The sequence below is a fragment of the Carettochelys insculpta genome, chromosome 1, assembly GCF_033958435.1.
Source record: "Carettochelys insculpta isolate YL-2023 chromosome 1, ASM3395843v1, whole genome shotgun sequence".
In the NCBI taxonomy this organism is placed as follows: Eukaryota; Metazoa; Chordata; order Testudines; family Carettochelyidae; genus Carettochelys; species Carettochelys insculpta.
Genome location: NC_134137.1, coordinates 236,463,375 through 236,482,725, shown reverse-complemented (window position 1 = coordinate 236,482,725; position 19,351 = coordinate 236,463,375). Strand labels below are relative to the sequence as shown.

General features: G+C 50.4%; 1 protein-coding gene across 1 annotated transcript; it reads right to left on the bottom strand.

Annotated features, from left to right (window-relative positions):
- Window positions 1-1,864: 1,864 nt before the first annotated feature.
- ITFG2 (integrin alpha FG-GAP repeat containing 2) lies at window positions 1,865-18,604 on the bottom strand. Its single transcript, XM_075002667.1, has 12 exons — window positions 18,473-18,604; window positions 14,267-14,362; window positions 13,544-13,585; window positions 12,205-12,382; window positions 11,776-11,915; window positions 10,989-11,137; window positions 9,524-9,618; window positions 6,384-6,437; window positions 4,594-4,685; window positions 3,019-3,136; window positions 2,165-2,338; window positions 1,865-2,010 (listed from the first exon to the last, which is right to left on the bottom strand). Exons 1-12 carry the CDS (start codon window positions 18,566-18,568, stop codon window positions 1,874-1,876), a joined length of 1,371 nt encoding a protein of 456 aa, XP_074858768.1. The 5' UTR covers window positions 18,569-18,604; the 3' UTR covers window positions 1,865-1,873.
- Between the last annotated feature and the right edge of the window lie 747 nt (window positions 18,605-19,351).

The window sequence follows — 19,351 nt, the reverse complement described above, 5'->3', positions numbered from 1 at the left end:
GCTATCCCCTGTATTGATTATATGGGCGAGAAGAAAACCTCTTTCCCTGTAACCACGAAGCAGAGTCTAGTGGGGAAAGCCTCAGGATTTGGGAATCAGGGAAACTTACTTCCGTGTCCAGCTCTGTCACCATCTCCCTGGTGTGGCCTGGGGCAGGGGACTTTCCCTCTCTGTGCCTCCACTTCCATATCTGAGAAACAGGGAGAACCTTTATTTCTAAGGCACTTAGACATCTCTGGACAAAATGTACTCACAGGAGTTGACAGGTATTGCCTAATCATCAGATGTTTCACACCTCACCCAAGTCTATCTGTTCCAAGCCTAGGCTTCTCCCCCAGGCAGGCAGGCATTTCCACTTTCCTGAAATAAGCAGGGGATTCAGTCTCCCTGGTGAGGTGCTCAGGGGTGTTTTGCAGAACATGGTGCAGCAGGAGTCCAAACAGCTTGTGGGATTCTTACATGGTATTATTTGCTAAGGTGTGATCGCTGAATTAATTATATTGCTCTGAGTCAGATCCAAATCTCTCTGTGGTAGGGCATGGGGGAGGGAGAGGAAAGGTCCCCATCCATTATGCATGTTAAATAAAACATCACACGGAGATGATAATGGATGCAGAGCAGCAGGTTCGCCTGCTGGTCTCATCTTAATGAGCTGACAGAGGTGGTGGATTGAAGGAGGCAAAGTAGAGTCAGTGATGTGCAAGAGCCTGAGCGTGGAGCCGTGCCTGCAGGAGGGGCACTGCCCCCTTTCCCTCCCATGTGCGGTGCTGGACCTGGAGCGCCAGGCCCCCAAGCTCTGCAGTGGCAAAAAGTAGAGTATCTATCCCTCCTTGCTATTACACATATACGACTAGAAAACACAGTGAGGCTACTTTTAGCTCTTCCGGGCGTCCATTGGTGGAAGGCAGAGTAGCACTACTACAGCTGTTACAGCTGTGCGAGGCACAATGGCACCACTGGGTGCAAGGCTTGTCACATTCAAACAGAGCTTACAATAGAATCAATTTATTGTCCAATTCTTGAATGCTCTGCAGAAGTAATAGTCAACCCAGGGATAAGCTTAGCTGTCAGCATTTATATGAGCTACTAGAAGGGGGGGCTCAATTTTCTCCTGACTATATTCCTATTAAGAGCAGTTTGGGTTGCTTTTGCCACTGCTCTTGCTGGAGCAGCTTAGCTTTTCCCGCCACACACCTCCCCCTTATTAGTAGCCTGAGAAACAAGTCAGCTCTGTGCATGAGATCACATGTCAGAATGAAAGGCTGCTGCTGTGAGAAGAGGCTGCGAGATCAAGGGCAGAGTCTGAACTGAAGCCGGGGTAATGCTGCTGCTCTGCCTAGTGTTTCCTGTCTGGGGACAACTAAAAAGCCCTCTCTGCCATCAGCTGACCCTGCTTAAGATGCTAGGGGCTCAGAGGATCACCTCCGCAGGCACTGCACAAGTAACGTGCCAAGAACAGGGCTGAAGTTTGCTGCTCTCTCCTCCCCACTTCTAGCCCTCATGTACACAAGCACAATTGTTTGGCTGGCAGAAAACACGGCTGCTGAGAGTTTTATTCTTCAGAACAGATAGCCCTGGACACTCACTGCCTCCACATAAGGCGCAACGAACTTGCTGTCCCTCAATGACACACCAGCACCCTAGAGCTCACCTTACCTCAATCCTGCTCTGAAGGCTCGGTTCTTAACAGTGCCTTGCCTGGTGCTGCTAGCTTGCTGGAAGTCTAGCTGACAAAGAGCAATGGATCTCATTGGTCCCAGGTGCAAACTGAGGTTGGTGCAACAGGAATACCTGCCTCTCCCTGACATCTAAAGAAGAGTCACTACTGTGAGAAGAGGCACTTTCACACACGCAGCTCTGATTATATGGAGTCTTAGGCAATGGTGGGGTGGCTGGAGGAATCTGCTCCAGCGGGGCCCCCATGTTGGGAGAGGTTGTTCTGTGGCTGCTTTTCTGGGAAATACAGGGTCTTGTGAATCAGATCTGTGATAGCCGAGACATCATCTCCCTCTGTAAGAGTGGGACAGAGAAAGAGAAGAATTATCACCAGTGAGAAGCACTGTAACCCCAGTAAGGTACCTAGGAACCCCAGCTGTCACCACCACATACGGTTCCTCCCATTGCCCCATCTTTACCCATCCCCTTCTCATTACATATCACTCACCCACGCCCAGCTGCTGCAGAAGGTCCTTGAATTCTGGATTGCTCTCTAGTATCTTCAGCAGGTTGGTGGATTCCATTCTCTCCAGCTGCACATCCCAGTAGACATAGATCTTCTGGTTGAAACTGACATAAACCAGGCAGGGGCTGTTTTGACCTCCTTTGCATGCATAGAGGCCTGGGGAAGCCAACAACAGCTAATGAAAGGCAGATGAAATGAAGAAATAAAATGGAAAGACAGAAAACGGGGTGGCCACTGGAGAACAGAAGACACAGGCTGGTGTAAGACAAACAATGCAGTAACCTCACTCTCCCCTCTGTGCCACCAATCTGAAAGTCTCTGGCTACCAGCCAGTACGCTGGTGAGAGACACTGCACTGACAGACATGGCCTCTGTTGTGCAGAGCTTCCCTGGCAAAGCCTGAGTCACATGGTGGCAGGAGCAGTCTGTCTGTACAGCAAGTGCCTGAGCAATCTAGCTGTGGCCAGATGTTCTCTGAGCACAGCAGAGGAAACCAGTGAAAACATGGCAATGGGACAGGGTCTCACCTGCTGACAGCAGAGGGCACAGAACTAGCGGGGTCAGGAAGAGGGAAATGCGGCAGAGGGCAGCAGGAAACGTGTGCTTCATCAGGACTGGGTCTCCTAGCATCCCTCCCTCTGATGTGGTCCCTTCCCCGCAGCACTATGAAGAAGAGATTAGCTGGGCCTTCCACCCAGGGTGGGATACAGAATCAAGGGCCTTCCGCATCTCCCAGGGCAGCAGTAATATATTTCGCAGAGTGCAGTCAGTAGCTCTCTGCATAACCAGGCCTCTGTCTCTCAGATGCAGTGGCCACAGCCAGGCAGGCCACTCACCTGCACAGAAGGCGCTGACGTTCTCGTCCACTTGGAACCTGGCCACAGTCCGATTGTGGTCGATGATGTACGTCTGGCCATCCCAGGCACAGGCAATCACCTCTTCATGCCCATTGCCCTGCCGGGGTTGTACAGACAGGGAAGAAGGAAGAGCTTTGCACAGGCATCAGCCACCCAGAGAGAGAGACAGGAATCCAGCAGTCCACAGCAAGCAGCACCCATTCCTAGCCTCTAATGTAACCTGGATTCGATGCAGCATAGCCTCCTGATTGGGGATACAGATAATCTGTTCTCAAGGGAGAGGCACCTGTGCTCCCCCTGTACCAGTGGCTTCTGTAGGTTCAGTCTACAATGCAAACTAAAGATGGAGCTAGTCACTTCTTCTCTCATCCCATGTGCTCTAAATCCCTCATTCTCCCCACTTCAATCCTTCTCGGAAAGCATCCTCACTTCCTAGTAGTGATTGCTTCCTCCTCTCTACCCCAGTCACTCCTGGCTACCTTCTGCTCCTACAAACAGCTCAGTCTGAACTCTCCTGCTTTAGAAGACAAGAGAGTCAGGCTATTGAGGGTTTCAGAGAAGAGGCCCATAAGAATTACCCTACTGGGTCAGACCCAAGGTCTATCTAGCCCCATGTCTTGTCTGACCATAGCCAGCACCAGATCTGGTGCTGCAAAGGAAGATGCAAGAAACCTGGAAGTAATCTGCCCCTAATAGCTCTCATTCTGGTGTCTAAAGGTTTAACATTCCTGCTAATCATGGGGTGTTACTAATTATGATAAGTTTGGATGCTCTTGAAAGCCACAAAACTGCCCAACTGCTTTTGGAATTCTATTCAGTTCTTGGCTTGAGCAACTTCACAGTGCCAGCCAATTCCACAGTCCCATTACTCATGGTGTGAAAAGTGTTGCCTTTTGTCAGTTCGGCATTTCCCACATTTTAATTGAGTTGAATGGCTCTGTGTTTTGTGTTATGAGGCAGAGACAGGAGATCTACCTTCTCTAGGCCATTCATTATTTTATATACTTGTGGCATGTCCTCCCGTATCTGCTAAAGTAACAATCCCAATCTTTTAAATCCAACCTCATGAGACTTTTCCCAGACCCTTGATTGCTCTCATCACCATTCTCTGCACCCTCCTTCTGAAGAAGGGATGAAAAACACTGAACTCAATATTGTACTCAGACTGCACAACCGATGGACATGCTGGGATTAGAATAGTATTCTCCATCCCATTCCTTATTCCTCCTAACAACGGAGCAAAATTATTCAACTCAGAGAAGAAGACCAGCAGTACAGAAGATGAAAGACTATACAATGTAATTTTGGGCTCACTGAATCAGAGCCAAGGGCATCAGCCCAGCTCCTGAGCTGAGTGACTATTAGAGATGACTATGCAGATAGAGTTTGTAGTACAGACTCCATTTGCTTGGGCTTTTGGTGTGAGAATGGGATGATCCCAGGGTACCTGGCTCTTTCTTCCACGGGAGAGATGGCCAGGAAATATCTCAGTATCTCCACACTCAGTCACCCTCACCCTGTCCAAGTCATTGCTCTATTCATGTTTACACTCACAGTAACATCCAGTTTTTCCAGAGCAAAGAGCTGGTGATCAACCTGCACAGACCATAGCAGCTTATCTGCCCCCTCCATGAGCTTCAACGTTCCTGAAGAGGAGAAAGAGACACTTCAGTAACTCCTAAGCACAAAGGAATATATTGGCTGTGTGGGGTGGAGGTAGCTTCCGCCCTACAGCTATGCTGCGAGGGGTGTTTTTCAGTATTTGAGTGAAACGTGCTCTGACTGTGTTGGGGGAAGGCATCTGAACAAGCCCAGGCCACCTCAAAAATTCCAGGCTTACTCTCTTCATAGCCAAGCAGATTTCTGAGCAAACCAAAGCGAGGTGTCAACATCCCCTAACCCTATGACATGCAGCAGAGCCTGACCCTGTGAGAATACTAGTGGGGACTGTGGTGTCCCCAGCAGCACGCTGGGCCCCATCCAGAGACTTCCATCTACAAGCTCCTAGGGAGAGGCAGCCCTGTAGTGCAGCCTATGGCTGACGACACATGCAGCGCTGTCTCTCATCTCCAGGAGCGACGAGGACCCATTAGCTCATCAGCAGTAGCTGGAGATACGGAAGGAAAAAGGCTGCAGCTCTGCTAATTGGATTGAAGTCTGAGGCAGCAGGGAAATGGATGGAAATGCTTTCTCAGAATAAGATACAGAGACGCAATGAGCCCTAACATTTCAAATCAGACACTCCTTAGCCAGGGGTTCCCCAGTTGTGATTTAGGGGCTGCTGCTCATCTGGAGAGCTCAAGCTGGGGTCTGCAGAGAGGCAGCTGATCACATGGAGCTGTCTCTCCTTTATGTTCCCTGCTGCCAAATTGCATTAAGAGAAGCTAAAACCCACCTGACACTTCCCTAACATTTCCATCCCCTGTCAGCCAATTGCTGTAGCCTGCACAGGCACATTGCTAGGAGATTGTGACTGGCAGGGGAGGTTGGCCTGGGAGATGACGTATAGGATAAACATGAAATTATCACCACAAGACTCTGCGGAGTTGGTAAGTATCATTGGCCCCATTTTATGGGGTGGAGAAGTGAGTCTGAGTGGGGTTAAAGGAGTTGCCAAAGACCACACAAGTCAGTAGCAAAGCAGAGATTATAACTCAGGCCCATAGCATAATCAGCATGTCTCCCATGACTGCTGAAGTAGGCCAGGATTTAGGGAGAGTCTGCATAGGGACTTCAGGCTGTTTGCCAATCTAGGAAACAAAGAGCAAAAGGGAGGGATAGGGAACCTCTGGACTCTCCCCTCAGATGGAAGCACGTATCTGCGATGAGGACAAGGAACAATGCCAGTGCAACAACTTCTATTGCCAAGTCCTCCAGCATATCTCTAAGGCAGTGACAGAGGTCAGCAATTCAGCAGCCAAATTAGCAATCACTACCCAAATCAGCCACAGCAGAGTCAATGTACTGTTTCAGCTTCTATAAAACTACTGTATTCATATTTAAAGACTATGACAGGGAAATATTTAGTTTACAGTCTCACAGCAAATAAGTTAATAACATAGCACAAGTTGATAAAGGAATTGGTCAATAACATTGTAAAAGCATCCTGAGTGGTTAATTAAATCCCATGGGAGACACATGAGGCACTGGTAGCTCTCCAGCCTCTGTCTGAGCTTCACTGCTCTAAGGATACTTCAAAAGCCAGAGTCCACCCTGTTCCAAACCCAGCAGCAATGAGCCTTTGGTGCAGTCTGAGAACTATCCCCAGGCCCTTGCTCCAGATTGGTAACAGGTCTCAACTACTTCCTTCCTCTTCCCTTCCCAAGGGCACCAGAGGGACTTACCATCTAGTGTGCAGAGGGCAAAGAGGCCTGAGCCGGAACCCGCCTTAGTGCAGCCTGCGGACACAGAACAGAACCACATGCAACTCATGGTGCAGTCTGGCCCAGATCTGAGCAGTGAGATTTAGCTGTACCTCCCTAATCTCTCACTATCCATCTACTCACTACTTTCCCCATGGCCAATCTAAATGAAGCTCTAGGGCTGTGGTCATGCAGGGTGAGAGCAGCCAGAGGTGTCTGTTTCCCCTGCTCTCCTTGGGGGAGGGCTGGGTCACTGTGGTACAATCTCCTCTGAATCTCTGGCAGGAGAGGACTGGTGAAAACAGAGGGAGAAGGGAAACAGAAGGGGCTCAAGAAATCTGCCCTCTCAAGCTGGGGATCTTGTTGCAGTTTCAAGCTTTCTGCTTCTTCTCCATGGGCTTGGCCAGTAGCTTAATCTGTTTTTTAAACAGAGCCCTGCTCACCCCCACTCACTGGTCACACGGTCTCCTCCCTCTATCCGAGGGCAGACGCCTAGCCTGATCTGGCATCTTCCTCCTTAAGGGGTAATAGCTCATCCCTCCTGGTCTCTCTCCCACTGATGGTCTCTATAACAGCAGCAGTTCCAGGAAGAACCTTTTATCATACTGCAGCTAGAGGCTCCACCCCCATCAGCTGGTGCTGCTGCTCAAAGGCTGGGGGTGGTCTGGGCCTGAAGAGCCCAGCTTGAGTCTCTCCTCTGTCCCTGAACTGCACCTTAACAACCTGGGCTGGAGCCTGCCCCCTGAGTTTAAGGGCCAGCATCTAGCTAACAACAGTGAGTTTCACTCTGCGCTCATTGACACTGTGTATCCATCAACTACACACATTTTTGATAGTATATAGACTAGCACGGCTATCTCTCTGTTACTACTGCATAAAGCAGAGCTATTGAGCATTGAGCTACAATGCTGTCATGGCAGTCTTTGGATGGGGAGTGGGATAGGGAACTGCATTGGTATTTCAGGAATGACTGAAGCTATCCACCCCATTAGGAGACATATCTGTTCAGCCTTGAAGCTCTGCTTCATGTTTATTTACCATACTTCACCAACTTGGTACTATCCTATTTTCTGCCAACCCCCATCACTTTCCTCCCTGTGTGGGGCACCACTGGCCATTACCAGCCCATGAATTTTAAACAGCTAGTTTACGCCTAGGTGGGACTGGCTGGTTTTGCTTACTGACCCTAGGATTCCCCAGTAATGTGAGCTGCAGCTGCAAACCAGGAGTGCCAGTGGTTTAATTGCCTGTCTGACACTCCCTTGATTCTCTAGCAATGCCCAAATACGGGCAGCAGCTGCACTGAGAAGCAGGAGAGGCCTTGCACTACACCTGGATCCCTGTCTGTTCTTGCCCTTGAATGAAGCCTGGTGCAGCTGCTGAGGACAAGCAGGGAACTACAGGAGACATACCAGTGTGGCTCCAGGCCAGCAACCCTCTGAGACAGGCTCTCTACCTGCTGTAGCCTTAGACAGCTCAAAGCTGCTCTCTGCTCCAGATGACAATCGGAGGGGGAGGGGCTTTGCCCCTGCCCCCAGGAAAAATCTCAGCTCTGGAAACCACAAACCAGCCAATGGGAGCTGAGATATTTTTCAAGGGGGTGGGAACAGCACTCAGCCTCCAGCACCTGGAGGGGATTGCTACACAGAGCAGGAAGCCACTTAAAGCAGCAGCTGGCTGCTCTGTGCCTGAGACGGTCCGTGGGCCAGATCTTGCCCACCCCTGCTCTTAGCCCTTTGCAGCTGGCATTGCTCTGACATCAGAGATCCTTGTCTCTTCACCAGAAGGCTCCGTCAATCAGAAAAGACCTGAGGCTTCACATGAGGTGAAACAACTGATTTCATGGCCTGGCGCTGCTGGCACTTGGGGCAACTTTTGAGATGCAGAGAACATGACAGGCCACACGGGAGCCCTGCGTGCTGAGATCTTGGAGGCTTTGTTGCTAAGGCTCCAGGCCCACATCACTGTTCTAGCTCTAAAAAGCGCCCCAAGCCTTCCTCAGACAACATGGCTGGGAATAGCCCTCTCCCCAGAAACCCTCGCAATGCAGGGCAAGTGCAACTGGCCCTGACCAGAAGTAGGGAAAGAGGCCTGTGCCTCCTCAGTCACGGCCTCCATGAAGGATGGCATCTAGGAGGGAATCTAGGGCAGCTCTGCTAGGCTGGAGTCCAGGAGAGAGACCCAGTGCTGCGCAGGAAGGTGCCCGTAGCCAGGAGAGCAGGTGGCTATGTGTGAGAGGTGTAAGAGGACCCAGAGCTGGTCAGGGGGTGGACATGGTAGCTACAAAGTCCAAAAGAGGAGATGGAACTGTGCAAAGACTGGGGCCCGGACATGGCTCTGGACAGGACTGGGGTTGTGCTGGGTAAAGGAAAAGTGGGTTCAAGCTGAGGAGAGGTGTACGACTGGGGCTGCCTGGAGGAGAGGTATGCTGCAGCAGCACCGGGTGGAGCTGGGAACTATGCAGCATTGGCCTAGTGGCACATCACATCTCAAAGAACTGGAAGGTCCTCGGGAGGTCACTGAGTCCAGTCTCCTGCCCTCTGCGCAGGACCAAGCACCAACCTTGTTTTTGTTTTTAAGTCTATTTGCCCAGAGCCCTAAATGGTCTCTTCAAGGATTGAGCTCACAATCCTGGGTTTAGGAGGCCAATGCTCAAGCCACTGTGTTACCCCTTCCCAGTTAGAGTGGCAGTGAACTGACTCAAGGGACAGGACAGAAGCTGCTGACAGGAGGGCATGAGAGTGACACTGGCTGTGCAGCAGGGTGCGTGAGCCACAGCTGCACAGAAGCAGAGATCAAGGACGATGCTAGCACAGGAGGAAGCCACACAGGATGGAAAACAGGAGCAGCTCCAGTGGAAGGAGATGCATGGCACAGGGTGTGGGGGCTACAGAAGAGTCCAATGCAAACTGTTCAGCTGTCCAAACATCCCAGGGCCAGTCTGTAATTTGGGCGCTGCCTAGCATGGATCCATTCTTGTGGCCACCCGCTGGGAATCTGATTTTTCCTTGGATTTATTTAGGTGACGTCCTCGTCCTCTAACAGAATCTGATACAATCAATAGCTGGGAGCCCAGAGTCTCAGCCAGGTGCACTGCTGCAGGCTCCGTCTCCACCTCTTACCTCGACCAATGCTGCCAATTAGGTGAGTGGAAACATTCTTGTTATGAATCCTGCCAGATGTCTGGTGAAGGATAACATCCCGAACTGGGGCCTCCCTAGGGAGAAGAGACAGAGAGACAAAGGGAAATGGGCTAGAGATTCCACCCAGACAGAATCCCAGAGTGACTTCCTAGCCTCCGCCCCAAAATCCTTAGGCAGGGATTTTTACACATGCTGACCTTTTGGGAGCTGCCTGCTGTACCAAGAAAGAAGAAGGGCAGATGCGATCAGTCCACCTAAGGGATATTTCAGTCACTAAGAAAGCACAGGGTTTTCAACTGCTGAACTATATTTGCTGAAAAATACCTGGGCAGAGACTGTGTGGCAAATCTAAGTGCATACAAGCATCAGGGGGAGGAAAGGAGTTACTTAACAACCCTTCTGAACCACTCACAGCTGTATTGGTTGTAAACAAATCAGGCAACTGAGAAGGTGCTGAAAGACAGCAGAAAGGCCCAGGAAATACATTTCCAAACAAGAAAAGGAGATACCCTGGGAGTCACAACCTCCTAGACAGTCAGATAGGTTAAAGGCCAGACAGGACAACCAATTTATATAATTTGACGTCCTGTCTATCATTGGCCACCACCACCATCCGGCACCTGCACACTAAACCCAACATTGAAGTGAGGCCAAAGCATTAAGCCCTCAGGCAACTAAATTATTATGTGCCACAGAGAGCAACTAGGAGTGTCTAAGTTGTACCAGTGTCAGAGGTCTGGAACAATAGGGAAATTATTATATTATAAGGCTGCCTTTTATTCGCTCAGGAAATCAACTAGGTGGGACACAAGAACAGGTTCTGGAGGGAACAAGCCTGCCCTGGTCCCAGGGAGAGATTCTGGATGAACAAGTGGGGCTTTTCTGTCTCCGCCTCCTTGAACCTGAGTTATAGAACCCTCCTTCTGACACATTGGGAAGTACGGACAATAATATAAACCACCATGGGGATTCAGATTCAGAGGTCTGAACTGGGCCTCCTACTGGCTCCCCAGCTCATTGATCAGACCCCCAGTAAGCTTCACTACCCTCAGCTTGGCATTCATTTGGCTCTCATCCACTTCTCTCAGATCAGCTCCTGGCTCCTCCAAATCCTTGTGAATCTCACACACTGCTTCCTCCACACCTTCATGGCATCTCCTTGCTCTGCACGCCTACACACGGTGTGGTGAGCATTATGTGGATGAAGCTTCATAGCCAGAATGTTTGGCCATGGCAGAGTAAAGCACCAAGGTTTGGGGATGGAAGGCAGGTGGACCTACATCATGTACATGCTTCCAGAAGAGGGGAAGAGGCAGAAGTAGAACTCAGGCAACAAAGGAGAGTGAAAAGTCAAGGGGGCAGACATGTTGTGTAACAGTGCCTCCTTGTGGCAGGTCTGTAAAACTGCACCTCTGTGTTTGTCCCATTGGGCTCAAATGCCCACCTGTTGGCTGCAGAGGTGTCTCCTCCTTCTGCTTGGGGCTGCTGGTCCAGCTTCCAGGTGCAGAGCAGGATAGCATAGCCACAGCCTGGCTGGGACACCATCAACTCTGGGGCACCATCTGGACCTGGGTTCATAGACAGGCTGTCCACCTGCACCAACCCAGCAACAGTAAAGAGAATTACAGGGAGGGACTATACATGTCCCAAAGGAATTGTGTGTGTATCCCCTACCAACACGTTGGCAACATCCAGTGACCACCTCCCACCCCACCCTCAAGACAGCCAGCTGTCAGGACAAACATGATTCTGCCAGAAGTCATCAGGCACTGAACCAAGTCGAGCAAGAGAGGTGACATGTCCTGCCCCATGTTAGGGGATACAATCCTTCTTCCCAAAAAAAGACAATGGAAGCACTCTGGCGGGGAAGGAATTCACACAGGGTTGTCAGTTTTGGTTGGCCATATTCCCAGCGGTTGTATCACATGACACAGTTTTCAATTAAAATATTCCTTTTTAATTCCTAGAAACTCCAGGATAATCAGGGAGGGTTGGCAACCCTAGATTCACAGAAAACCGCAACAACTGAACAGAGAGACAATTATCTGCACTAGTCAGCTGCCCTGAACACACAGCAGAACCACCGGGGGAATTCACCACTGAGGCACCCATCTGTTCAGAAGACAGAGGCTTTGCTTCCCTTCTTTCAGAGTGCTCTGCCCTTTGGGAGACCTAGCTTCTGAAGTCCATACTCAATATACCTCCCTCTAGAAGAGCTCTCTGCTTCCTACCTGCCCCTCTAGCAGCCACTTCTTCAGCAGCACCAGCTGGCCGGAGATGTGGTCGGAGCTCTCAGATAGCTCCTCCCAGCGGAAGGCTCGTACCACCCGGTCTGTGTAACCCACCACCAGCTCAAACTTCCCATCTCCATCTGCAGAGGACATTGGGAGAGAATGTGTTCCATTTGCACCAAGCCACACAAGTGTCAGTTGTACCACTATCCCAAAGATCCTTTGTGCTCAGATACCACAGTGAAGGGCAATTTAGAAAAATCTCAGACTTCCTAGTTCTGCAAGGGCTTGTGTACTGCTGCATCCCCAAAGTCCCAAGATCTTTTCTTCTCTCTTCAAGGACTACCATGGGTTGGTTCCTGCTCCCCTGCTAAGCCCCATGCACTTGCTTGAGCTCCGGTTCTGCGCCCTTCTATCACACATGCTTACCAATGTCATTGATCAACATGACTTTGGTGTTGGCGGGAATATGCTGCTTGAACAGCAGCTTCTGCTCATCTGCCACTGAGGGTTCATGGTGGCCAGAGGCATCCGGATGCTTTGAGGGCGGAGGAGTCAGGTCAAAGAGATGAAACCAGCCCTCTGCACTCACGGCGACAACCAGATTCTGAGAGGAGAGGGAGACCGAAACACTAGATGAGCTGGTGAGATTGCTTGCAACTGTCCCCCATGGAGGGCCATCAAGATGAACAGTGACTGCACTGCAAGCTCCGTCTCTTAGGCCATTTGTTACAGCGATCAGCTGAGAGTGGTGAGCGATCAGTGGCTACTGCACCAGAACCAGTTTACATTGGCAGAAAGATGTCTGAAGAGTACAGAACAGTGCAGCAGAGGTTCTAAGCTTTGCCAAGAGGCTACTGCGGAGCCACTGTGTCCAATCTCCTTGGTCACCTTTGCCAGACTAATGGCTTGTTGGTACTTGTAATGCTACGACAACAGTGCCACTGCAGCACTTCAGCATACTCTACACACACAGGCAGGTGAGCTTCCCCCATTGGTAAAGGCAACCCTCCTCTCAAAGAGTCAGGTCAGCTTAACGGTGTTGCTCAGCTGTATGGATTTTTCACACCCTCAAGCAACATAGCAGAGTTAAGCTAAATTTTTAGTGTAGACCAGACCTAAGACGTCAGCTCTCACAGTCCCCTCCTATTCATCATACTCACATAGTGTGGCTCTCTCCCTCTCTAGTGTATAATGACTAATGAGGCTTCTCTAGCAAGCAAGCCATGGAACCTCATCTTGGATTACTGGATCCAGAGGTCCTGGATCTAAGCTTCTCAGATAATGGCCCAGCAAGTGCTGTCACATTACATGGACTGGAACCTCCAATGGTGCTGGGACTGCTCTACACCTCAGTCTTTGCAAGAGACCATTTAAGTGCACATGAGTGAATGGCAGGCAGGCAATAGCTGCACCAAAGGGCCCAGCACAGTCAAGTAGTCCCCATGAGAATTGGGTGGAGCATCTCAGGATCAAAAATATCAGTAAAAATTGGACACATTAGTCATTGGCAGGTCACTTCCCTAGTAAAGCTCTGGTTTGCTTACTGGTCAGGCCTGTCTGTGGCTCAAACAGGACATTAGTTGAAGAATAATGTCTAAACCAGTAGCACTAGCTCTCCCAGACCAGGGAAGAGATGCATGAAGAAAGACCATGAGGGATTCTCCTCCCCACTTAAAATGTACTGTAACCCTAAACCACTTCACATGTCAAAAGCTGGTCTCCAATCTCCAGCATGAGAGTACCTATGGAAGTCAAATGCTCTTACCTTTCCTCTATTACACACATCCCCGACACCAATGCAGGTGAGCTGCAAGAAAAGAAAGCCTTCAGAAACCAGGGAGCAGCAAAGAAAAAATCATTAATGTTTTGGGCTAAGCCTGCACCAGTGAGCTCCCAGCCCCCAGGATCCTCCTCAGAGTCAGCATCCCAGTGGCTCAATGCAAAGGAAAGGCCAGGCCCAAGGAAAGAACCTGGCTTTCCCAAGAAGAGTGTGTGTGTGGAGTGGGTGGAGTGGGTGGGGGGTGCAAAACCCTCAGCATATGGAAGGAAGGACCAGGACTGAGCAGAGAACAAGAACCCTCTCTCCTGTGGCTGTTCAGCACTTCGGACAGCACTGCTTGCCCAGGGAGTGAGAGCAGGATAACTGGTGCAATTGTGCAGGGTATCACAACTGGTCCAGGTCACTGGTTCCGGTAAGCTGAGTGTTTGGGTGGCTACCCAGGAGAGATTCAGGTGCCGCCCAACTGATTAGCAGAGTGCCCAGAGCCACCCATGGGGGCATCTTGTGTTTCTACTGGTGGTGCACATCCACATGTGCTTTGGTGCACATAACAAAATTTATTCAGCCCATGGATGGAAAAAAATAGAGGGAACACTGGTCCTGGGGCCTTCCTCTCTAAATGCCTTCCACCCCAAACAGCATTCCCGATAAACGAAGGGCACAGGCTCCGAAGAATACAGAAGAGTAGCAAACTCTGCCCCAACTGACCATTCCTTGGCAGGAGCGCACAGTCCAGGGCTTGCTATCGTCATTCTTGTAGACACAGAGTTTCCCATTGGTGTCCCCCACCACTAACTCGTTCAGCTGGAGAGAAGGGAAAAATGTTAACAATGGGAAATTCACATCTGCCTTCATCTGCCTCACCAGGGGAAAAAAGAGCAGAATAAGAGAGGAAAGAGGAGACCACAGATGACAAAAAGAGGGGAAAGCAGCCACCGCAGAGACCTAAAAGACATTTTATTCCACCAGATAGTGAGGTGTTGGAAGGGGCTCTCTTATTCAAATTCAACCAGCAGGGAAGACTGGAGTGATTTCCCTGCCCCTCCTTGGACACACTTAAATCAGTTCCATCCAAGATTATATCCTCTGGGCTGACAGAAATGCTCCCTAAAACATTAGTCCAATGTACTGGAGTGGGACTCAGAAGAGCTGCATTCTACAACTGATGTACTGTGTGACTTCGTGCACGTCACGTCAGCGCTTCGTGCCTCAGTTTCGCCTCCTACTCTTTATTTAGAGCGTAAGCTCTTTGAGGCAGGAATAAACAATTACTGACCTTTCGTAACTGCTATTCTTTGAGATGTGTTGCTCATGACCAACCGAATAGGTGGGCACGAATTTAAAAATTTGAATAGAGGCCAGTGTGGAAGCGCCACATCTTATAATCGAATTTATCAGCCTCCAGAGGTGTCCCATATGTAACCCACAATGCCCCTCTGTGCTCTGTTCTGCCTGCTGTGCTCCAGGTGCGCAGGAATTAGGTGACAGGAAGAGTGTAAATTTCAAATCAGGACCAGGAAGCCCCTGGCTGTGGGCTCACATTTGTATGAGAGGCTGAGAAACGACTTTCTTTCTTTGCTATTAGCGCTCTGAGCGCATCTACCCATTACTAATAGCCCCAACATGGTACTGTCTCTACCTCTGTTAGCTGAGCACTCATTCTGTGCTGCCTGGTGCCAGCTGCTGCCCTGCTGTGCCACAAGGCAACAAGGCTTTTGTGGGGGTCGTGCTTGTATGAGAGGTTGAGAAACTTCTTTTCAATGGCTTACATTTATGCATGCCTCTCCTCCCCCACATGCACCACACAGTCAGGGTCTTTCCCACACTCAGCCACAACACGTGGGTAGCCCCTGATCCAATAAAAGGATGTGCCTGCTGTTCAGCGCCGACCATGCTGCCAGGCCGCACCACATCCTGGCTTGCACGTAGTTCGGGCTCCAAGGGCAAGAAGGACATGTGGGAGTTTGCAGCCATCCAGGGAGACTGTTTCAACTGGCCCCCCACCAAAAATATTTTTGGGGCATTGCTGCCACCATGGGAAGTCTCCCTCAGCAGCTAAGAGTTGCGGGGGTTTGCACCCACCTGGGGGGAATATCTCAACTGGCCCCGCCCCACCCAAACCCTCCCCCACACCCATCACAACCAGGAGCCGGGGGCTAGCTGTTACCAGGGGGAGTCACCCTCCATGGCTACGAATTGCGAGGGCTTGCAGACACCCAGGTGGACTACCTCATCTGCCACCCCCAAAACCCCTACACTCCCCACCACAACAAGACCGGAGGGGGGGCTAGCTGTCACTGGGGGAGTCTCCCCCCGGCGACTATGAATTGCGGGGCCTGGCTGCTGCCCAGGGGAACGGTTCAAGTGGCCCTCGAGCCACGGACCCTGCACCCCACTGTCAAAGATCTTCGGGAACCATGTCAACTGGCCAGTCAACCTACCAAATACCAACACGCGCGACAATGACAATGAATTTTGGTGAGCCCCATCCCAGCAATGTATGTATAGTGAAGAGGGAAGCCAAAAATCTTTTCTTCCTAGCTTTTACTATCCTCTTTCTTCTAACTTTGGATTCTTTGACACAGGGAAGAGTGGGTGGAGGGCCAGCTGAGAATACAGACTGTGCGGAACCCAAAAACCCTTCCTCAGCAACTGTTCTTTTTCAAAAATTTTACTATCTACTCTTTCTTCATGCTTTTCATGGTCCCTGTATTATTTTCAGGAATCACATGCAATTAAGGAGCGGGTGGGGGAGAGACAATCAGTGTTGGGCCAGTTGTGAAGACATATATCTACTGTTTTTAACAAAATCTTTCATAATTCAGTTACAGCTACAGTTTTAAAAAGCAATTCAGTTATAGAAGAAAGAGATTTCTGTGCATTTGGCGATCTTTGTTGATGCACTAGTTTTCCTCCCTTCCACCAGGAAAAATGGACATTTGCTTAGCATGGGAGTTGAATGAGGAAAATGGAATGTGGGAAAATGATGTCAAATACCAGCAAAAATACCCAGAATGCTATGGGGATGGGAGAATTGTGCAATGGTTCCCACAATGCATTGCTGCAAGAGTTGATGTTTGCCAACTGAGCATGGCAGCCGTAAGTAGACTTTGTGAGGAGCACGTGGGGAGGTGAGGATACTCAAATTCAATTTATAAAATACAGTGTTACAAAATCAATATTAATAAATTCAAATTTATCTCAATGTAGATATAGTCTAACAATGGATACTGAAGCACCTGCAATGCAACAAGGTAGGAAGCTCCAATGACCATCACTGGCAGTAAGAAGGAACTGAGTGAGTGGGGGCAGGGGGTGATCAGAAGTCTCTTATAGGCATATCTTATAGTCATCTTGAAGGTAACACATCAGGGAACTAGAGCAGAACAGATGGGTACCATTAAAGGAAAAATTCTCTGATGATTGTCCACGTGGCACACACACATCTACTGGAATGGAAATGAGCACTCGCTCCAACAAGAACTGTGTCTTGCTACACATGTGCAACACCCAGTACAAAAGGGCTCTGATCTCATCTGTCATACAAATAAATAGTACTGTTCTCTTTGGATTGGACCAATACATCAAGTGGCAGGGATTTCAAAAATATCTCCTAGTCATTCCTTAGACTTTCTGCAAGCTCTCCAGGCCCCTTTCAGATGCACATTGCATTACGTTCACAATTTGCTCAGAGAGGGCAGTGATGATTAGTTGCCAAATATCCGAGAGGTAGCCATGTTAGTCTGTATCTTCAAAAACAACAAGAAGTCCTATGGCACCTTCTAGACTAACATCTTTTGGAGCATAAGCTTTCATGGGCAAAGATGCATCTGATGAAGCGGGTCTTTGCCCATGAAAGCTTATGCTCCAAAATATCTGTTAGTTTCCAAATGAACCTGCTGCCCTCCGTAAGTTTCATTAGGAGAGATCATTTTTGTTTAAGTACAAACACAACTTATATGTTCAAAATTACCTCTGCTGCTGAGTGGACAAGCCGTGGCATTCTGTACCCAGTGCAGTGTTTTCTGGGTCAGTGGCTTTGTTCCTGAACATGAGTTGTAATAACCAAGTCTGGTGGTCACAAACTTCACTCAGGGAGCCTCTGAAGTGGCACCTATTTACCCCACTATAAGGGTATGGGTTTGCTCCACATTAGATGGAAGGAACAGGACTGTCTGAACTGCATTCCTGTGACCGAACCAAGGGTTTGCACTGCTTTGGCATGACCTGGGTCAAACTTGGGAGGATCAGGATTTTTTTGACAAGTATCAGACAGGTAGCCGTGTTAGTCTGTATCCACAAAAATAACAAGAAGTCCTGTGGCACCTTACAGACTAATAGATTTTTTGGTGCATAAATTTTCTTGCACAAAGACTCACTTTGCCAAAGGAAGTGAGTCTGCCCACAAAAGCTTATGCTCCGAAAAATCTGTTTATAAGGATCAGAGAACCAACCCAGTTAGTCTGTATCTTCAAAAAACAAGCAGTCCTGTGGCACCTTACAGACTATGAGGTCTGTAAGGTGCCCCAGGACTTCTCTCTTTTCCTGCCCTTCCGAGACTACCACCTTGGAGCCCCAAACTGACGGGTCTCCCTTTCTCCCCCGCTTACAGAAGGGACAATAATGGTCTAAATGTGACCCGTGTGAACTTGTGCGGCCCCAGTCGTCCCCAGAGAGCGTCAGCTCTCCCAGCTGGCCCGGGGCGGGCGCCAGGAGGAGACGGACAGCGCCGGCAGGGCGCCAGGACAAGCGCCGCGCAGGGAGGTGCCGCGGGGTCAGCACGAGGCGGAGGGAAGGGAGGAGGGGGCAGCCGGGGGCGCGCGGACCAAGGCACCGCCCACACCCCGCTCACTGAGACAGCGGCTCTCACGCATGCGCACAGCCCCCCCCCTTAGTTTCTCCGCTTCTCGGTACCGTATCGTTGTCGGCGTCTCCCAGGCAGATAGCGTGCGGGAAGAGGCTGCCGCTGAACTCGAGCGCCACCCGCTGCACATAACTGACCGACCGCATCGCCCCGGTGACCACGGAGGCAGCCCCTCTCTCCCGAGCCCGCCGCCTCGATGACGCGAGGGATTCTACGGTGGCTGCACTTGCTCAAAAAGCGCACGAGGGGAGAAATCGCGTTATGGGCTGGTCCGGCCGAGAGCGTGTTCCAGCCTGTGGCGGCGGGGAGCCGAGCCCGCAGCGGGGCGGCGCTGTGCCCCCTGCCCCTCCCACGGGCTACGGGTCACCCCACCAGCCCCCGGGAGCAAGGTGCTGGCGCGTGCAGGGTGAGCTGGGCTGTCACAGCTATGCATAAAGCCTCAGCGCCTGGAGTCGGGGGATACGGGGCAGCTCCCAGCTCTCACCGGGGAACCAGCGCAGGCTCCTGCCTCCCAGCTCGGTGCTGTCACAGGCGTTGCAGAAACCAGGGTGCAGGGACCCCCCTTTTTAAAAATCTCACGCTTTGAAAGCCAGTCTCAGCTGGTGGGAGGGCCTGACTCACCTTGGGTTTAGTGATACTAGGGATTGGGCAGCAAGAATGGAGGAGTGAGGACAGAAGACCCCAGCTCAGCTCTCAGATCCCAGGCTGAGTCTGACTAAGCCAACTAAAAACCCATTTGTTTTAATCAAACTGAGCCAATTAGCTCTGATGTAATTTGAGCCCCACAAATCATGGAAGGCATTGGTGTCCCTTTTTGACATACTGGGGCATACCTTCACTTGCATATAAAGAGACTGCAACCTGCATTTCCAGCTCTCACTTTCAGTGTGACTGGGCAAATCACAGAAAGTCTGTGGGGTTTGGTTCAC